At 38.7% G+C, this 6,762-nt stretch overlaps 1 protein-coding gene across 1 annotated transcript in view; it reads right to left on the bottom strand.

The window, feature by feature from the left end:
* Positions 1–233: 233 nt before the first annotated feature.
* The window catches only part of tbata (thymus, brain and testes associated), a 28,020-nt gene continuing 21,491 nt past the window's right edge, over positions 234–6,762 (bottom strand). The window contains exons 5-9 of the mRNA XM_018095971.2: positions 6,104–6,265; positions 4,857–4,938; positions 3,406–3,562; positions 814–863; positions 234–543 (exon numbers count right to left, since the gene is read on the bottom strand). Coding sequence (XP_017951460.2) covers positions 464–543; positions 814–863; positions 3,406–3,562; positions 4,857–4,938; positions 6,104–6,265 — 531 coding nt within the window. The 3' untranslated portion in view covers positions 234–463. The remainder of the gene's footprint in view (positions 544–813; positions 864–3,405; positions 3,563–4,856; positions 4,939–6,103; positions 6,266–6,762) is intronic.

The raw sequence follows: 6,762 nt of genomic DNA, 5'->3' as shown, positions 1-6,762 counted from the left end.
GTTGTGTTTCTGGTCCTTTCATATAGTAGTTGCCTCCCCATATCAGTTCCTTTTTTACACTTCCCTGGCTGCCAGTTCTCTGATGATAAGGCCAACTATCTGTTAATGTCATTACTGTCTTTATGGCTTTACTAATTTAATAAATTAGTCTTTCCGTGTTTGTGTGAAATAAAACATGGTCTCACAGCAACAGTGTATATTTGTATAAACAGAAGAGAAAAACAAGAAAAAAATACTGTAAAGCAAGAGTTAAATATTTTATTTCATGTCCAAAACTCAGTGAGTATGAGTTATCACTTCTTTGGATAGCCTGCCATTTAATGTATTGTTGAGATACTGCTGGGTAAAATAGAGCATCCGACATAAAGGAGAGTTGTCAGGCAATTTAAAATTATCACATCCAATGGGCTGTCTGGCTGGGTTGGCAGGATGTAGTTTATCCAGGTGCAATATAAAATGCAGATTATTCAGCTGAGCCAGTCTTACTCTTGTTATCATTGTATGATGGGTTTATCTGGAGCACCTCTGCAGCACCCATATGCTCTAGGAGAAAAGAATGAATTATATGTGGTAAATATATATTTTTATTTTTTTTAAAGTGGAAAGAACACATAAGCTAACCTGGAGTTATTGTCATCTAAATGAAATCCATCTCAGTTAAAAGGGAAATATATGCCCCTTTTTTTATATGAACCCATTTAGTTGGACATGTGTAAATAGGTGCCTAAACAATAACTGAACTTCTGAAATGAAGTCGACTTTCCTCTGCTGTACATAGTTGGAACAGATTTGCTTGTGACAAATATCAATTACCTGGTTTATCTTCTTCTGGGATAGGTTCCTGTTTCTCTTTGTTGCTGGATCTATCATACACAGATTTTTTTTGTTAATAACAGAATACATGCAATATTAATAAAACCATGTACATTATGGGGCAGAGTTACTAAAACTCTCTAAATTCTCATTTTTTATAATTTTCAAATTTGAAACTCAGTTTCACTATTGCTTAAAATTTACTAAAGAAATCCTATAGAAAAAGTCGCTTTGAGAAAGGTCGCAAAAAGCTCTTTTTCTAATTGCTGCAGCTAAAATCCCGACTTTATCGAATTGTCGCTGCAACAATTTGAAAAAGTAGAGTTTTCGGACAAAACTCAGTGTCAACAAATCAAAGCCTCTAAAGTTTCGAGTCAAAAGAAGGAACTTCAAGGAAAGGGAAGGGACCAGGGATCAGTAGTTAGCACTTACTGGTAGAATGTTTAAAAGCAAACATTTTATTGGTTGGTATGGGTACTGCACCTGGGCAACTGGCATGCCTTATAATACATATTTTATTCTCTCTCACTCTCTCAATGCAGAAGTTGCCATGCTTTATGCCAAAAATATCTTGCTAGTTTAATGGTGTTAAGACCACAGTGTAAAGAGACCCTTTCTGAAACTGATTTACTAAAACTCTAACATTTCTAATTTTTATTTTAAAATTCAAATAAACTTGTTTCCAAGAATGTCTGGCATTTACTAAAAAATCTGACATGAAAAAGCACGTGTGGGAAAAGTTTTGAAAATTCTGAATTTTTCGAATAGTTGCATAAACTGTGACTTTTTCAAATTGTTGCACAAAAAACCAGCGTCAAAAATCTAAAAAGTTTTGAAGAAAAAAAAGGATCCCCAGGGAAGGGACATCTGCCACATGATTCGGATTTTTAACCATTTTGACAAATAGTAAATCTCGGAGGAGTCGCAATTTCTGCGACTTTAAGCACTAAAAATCCGATACAGAAAAAAAAAATCCACAGTTAGTAGATGGCTCCCTTATTCTTTACATCCCTGCAGTCCAGCTGAAGGCCCATTAGCCACATTGGGCTCTTCAAGAGATTAAGTCCGAGAAAATGTTGGTCAGCCCTGGTTAATATCAATGTGGGAGATTCAGTACATAACAGGATTAAATGGGTACATCACCTTTCCATAACTAACATTGTAGTAAAGCTTAGCAATACAAAGGAAACAACTCCAGTGCATTATACTTAGTTTTATCTTATTAGCATAACAATGAAACAGAAATACCTAAAAAAGAAAGATTTGGGAAGGTAATATCTATTATAATGATTTGCTTTAATTAACTATCATGGCCTGGGGATTGCTGGTGTAAACACACTCTGAAACTTTCTGCTGCAGACCGATGGAGAGAACCTGAACATTTCAGAGTCCGAACAAGGCTCGGTACAGACAAGGGTGAACCAAAGACATACAGTGGGCATGACACAGGCAGGGAGTCAATCAGACTGAGTATAATAAAAGTCAGGGACAGGCACAGAGTCAGCAACTAGATCAAAATAACAACAAGGCCTTTAGCAGGAGCTAGGGTTGCCATCTTTCTGGAAAAAAATACTGGCCTTCCTATATTTTTGCCTCTTTTACCGATTAATAACATTGGCATTAAAGGACAAGGAAAATCAAAATCTATTAAGCACACTATTAAATAGTGCTACTATTGCTGTGTAAAAACTATATTTATGGCTTGCCTAATGAAAGATTTACAGAGATACACATACTAGAACCTACATACTTGTTTCAGTGAACGGCGCCGCCATCTTGTCCAGCATGTCACAGAGTGTCCCCCCCCCCACCGACAGCATGTCACAGACTGTCCTCCGCTCCGGCAGCACCCCCCCCCCCGTCGCCGCTCACAGCTCAGTGGCTACTCGCATCTGCCATACAACGCTGCACTGTCAGGAAGAGATATACTCAGCCCACCCCCTTTCCCTCCGCTCCCTGCTCCTGCCACAAACCCCCCCGCTCCCCACTCCTGCCACAAACCCTCCGTCGCTCCCCTCACCTGCCCCCCCCCGCTCCCCCCACCTGCCCCCCCCCCGCTCCCCCCACCTGCATGTTCTGCGCTCCTTCTGTGTGCGCATGCGCCGCCTACAGTAATAAGTCGCCAAGTCTGGGAAGGAGCGATGCATTATGGGAATCTTCTCTACCCTGCTCAGCGTTTTTTTTTCCTGTTTGGCTTCTGATCTTCTGAACAGGTGAAGTATGGGGAAACTTAAGGGCACTATTGAGACAACTGAAGGTATGCCTGCAGCTTGAGATTAACTCTTTATTAGCCTTTCCTTCTCCTTTAAGCATAATTTTCACTGGCCAGGCCGGTAAAATAAAGGCCAGGTCGGTAAAATAAAGGCCAGGTAGCCAATCGTGATTTCACGCATCTCAGCGCATAATGTGCATGTACAAATGTACATTCATTGTGGCTGCATGATGAGGCCACAATGCTCACTAATGCACGTGACTGCCATGCTGAGAGGTAGGAGAGCTCTCCAGTATTACGGAGCACTTTACATTAGCAATACATTGTAAGCAGTTTTTAAACACACACTCCACACTGAAAGTAAAAGTTATGGCAAGAACCTGTTCATATTTTTCATCTGGTGATACTCGTCTCTTGACAGCAATCCAAGGCCTGCCTGAGAATGGAGCCGGTCCCCCATAGATTTACCAAATGTCTGTGAATCTGGCTGCATATTGGCAGTTGCTGTTTGAATCATGCCCATTACTAGATCTTTTTCTGTGAAACAAGAGGAAACAGGATTCTGATCAGTTAGGTCATACTTGGGAAAATACAACAAGGTTCATAAGTGGAAAACAAATTTACAATATTCATTGACATTACATTTTGCAATGTACTTGTTTGAAGATTATTACACTGCAAATTTTAATTGCAAATATAGCTTTCTGAATAACTGCTTAAAGGTGGTGTGCTTTGTAACACAATCATTTTTTTTAACATACATTGAGTGCTGGCACAAACAATATAATGTGCAAGGGGGTCCTTTATTATGTTTTAGGAATGCTAAGGGACCTTCCATAAGCATATACCTAGCATCTCAAGTACTCAAGTGCTTCTGGCCTCACAGAGCACAGTTCCTGCAATAGAGATGCAACTACTACCCCTTGACCCACCCCAAGGTTACATGAGGGGGAGTGGCATCATAAGCCCCTGCTTGTTCCCCTTTTTTTATTTTTTTTGCCTGTGTATTTGCACCTAAAGTATGAATATCTGCAGAGAAAAGAAATGAATTTGGAATATTGTAAACATGAATGTAAGTCAATGTAAACATACAAACATATATATAGATGTGTGTGTATGTGAATATGAGAATTTGAATGAGAATAAAGGGCTTGTCCACAGACGATGTGAGCAAAGGGCAATTTTGAGCACAATTGCACAAATTGGACTCATATGTCCACCTGGTGTCATTTCTAGTTTTCAGCATGTGAATGATTTTTTTAGACGCAAGTACACTGCGTCTATTGACACAGGGAAGCGCTAAAGCTACCAACACCTGACCAAGTGATAGCTTGGAACACAACACGTTGCAGGGAAAATTGCAGTTGCCTACTGCATCTGTGGAGTTAGTATTTGAGACTAAAGGTGGGAAGGGTGAATTTCATTACACTCCATTACTTTTAGGATTCATAAATTTGGACTGCCCCATTAAAATATGGGCAATTTCAATACAAAAAATGTTCTTTTTTTGTATAATAAAATCTAAGCAACTTTCAAATATTCATTAATATGCCTTTTTAGTGGTTTTAAAGTTACATGTAAATGTAACAAAGAAACATATAAATGACTCTTGGTACAATGTAGCAGTAGCCATCTGTAACCCAGCAATCCTATAGACATGGCCTTTGGCAGTTCCGTATAAAAGTAAATTATAAAACCCTATACTTTTTAATATAGAATTGCTTAAAATGCAAAGAGTGCATTAATTTTTAATTAGAAAGGGGTTTTCCATTCGGGAATCCAAATTTATGTTATGGAAAATAAAAATGCATATGTATGAGTGTGCAGTCACCTTTCTGTCCAGCGGACAGGAGCCATTGTTGGATTGCAGTGAGAGAATCTGTTTGCAGAATTTGGCTTAGCAGCTCTAAGATCTGTTGGCAGAAAAAGATAAAGCTAGGTCAGTGTGACCAATTTGTCATTAGGTACATCAGTTTTTGGTAAATATACAATCATGACATAGAACATGCTGACTAAGGGCATAAAAATGAATCATTAGCTAAACTAAATTTGATATAGCTTAGTAGTTTAGTTTGGGAATGTCAAAAACAGCACATGCTTCAAGTGTACCCCACAGCATACCTGTAGCAAATACTTCCTTAACCCTTTAGTGCTGGTAGATCATACATTCTGCAGCATTATGGGAGAATGAAAGGTTAATAAACTTGGTGGTTGCCAATATGTTAGGCACCCCGAGTGTATTAAATGTCTAGCCAGCTTTAGCCTCTCTCATACTGTACACAAAAGAACACTTGTTATACACAGCAAGAACAGCATACAGAACCATTTATTGTTTTCAGAATAAGATACTAGTCATCAAGTTTGTAGGTGATACTTTTCATACCTTTTCCTGAAGATATGTTAAGTTTAAAATGTATTTTTAATTAACCTTTCTACTTCTCAGACAATAACTTTCTTATTCTACATAAATGCATAAATATATGATGTATATTGCAGTCATAAACTGTATTAATATAATGTTGTACTGTGCCATAACTGTGTGTATAGAAAGAGTTTTTCTTTCCTTACAAAAATTATATATATGAGGAGACACCTGCATGTTCCTTAGGATATATATTTGTATATATGTATATAGAATTATTTGCTAAATGGAGAGGTGGGAGATTTAATTTATATTAGAATACCATTGTCTACAATATTTCTTAAATAAATCAGTAACTTTCTGTGTGGTTCTGTATCAAATGCTTTAGATCACATCCGCTGCCACCCAGAGTCTAGGTTTCTGCTCACCTCTTCATAAAAGGCAATTCAATTTGTTTGTCAAAATCTATTGCATGTAATACCATGCTGGCACAAACCCATAAGGGTAAATTTGTTAAACGGTGACATTAGAGCTCACCACAGAAAAATTTAACCAGTCTGTTTTTATCCCTAAAACAATTCACCCTTTGATAAATACTCTTCTAAAAATCCCATAGGAATGAATAAAAGCCTGCTACCAGTTATTCATTGTTTACTATAGGTCACTAGACCATGCCAATATTTACCCCTCACTGCATGGCCCCCAAAATCTCTTACCAGCAGTTCCTGGTCTTGAAATAATGTGGCTGAATTTTTTGATTTGTTGATGCTGTTTCTGTTTGCTTTGCGTGATCCTTGGCGGGTCATTGCACGTGATGATGGTGGAATTATGCGCCCTGTTTCAGCTGAATATAGTGTGGATCTACGTGGCTCTTCTACCTAGTTACATAAGGGTGGCATAAAGAATAAACAGAACAAAATCCAGTGCTACATAGAGCAAGTGGTGTATGACTGCATAACATAAACTAGTGTTGTTTCTCAAACTGATACCGGGCACCCTAGGCAACCCAGCTGGCCACCTCACCCCTTCCCCCATGCACACGCATGCGAAGTGATGTTGCGTGGGGTGGGGGGTTGCTGATAGTGAAGGTGGTGTTAGAGAGCGCTTACTGGGGGTAGGCAGGAGAGGTATCTGCCTGGTGTATTCCCATCGATGCGCCCTAGGCAGGTGCCTCTTCGGCCTTCCCCTAGTTACAGCCCTGGCTGGGGGTCGCAAGCTGCCCTTATTGCAAAATGTATCCATTATTTGAGCAATCTTTTATACAGATTTCAACTTATTTTTGGAGTAAGAACCTTGATTGCAAAAAGTTTCTTTTTGAATAAATTCATAAAAAACCTCAATGGCAAATGAAAATTGCATAGTTCCATTTATTTTA

The sequence above is a fragment of the Xenopus tropicalis genome, chromosome 7, assembly GCF_000004195.4.
Source record: "Xenopus tropicalis strain Nigerian chromosome 7, UCB_Xtro_10.0, whole genome shotgun sequence".
Lineage (NCBI taxonomy): Eukaryota > Metazoa > Chordata > Amphibia > Anura > Pipidae > Xenopus > Xenopus tropicalis.
The sequence above is the reverse complement of the archived record's forward strand: the minus strand, read 5'-3'. Positions and strand labels throughout refer to the sequence as shown.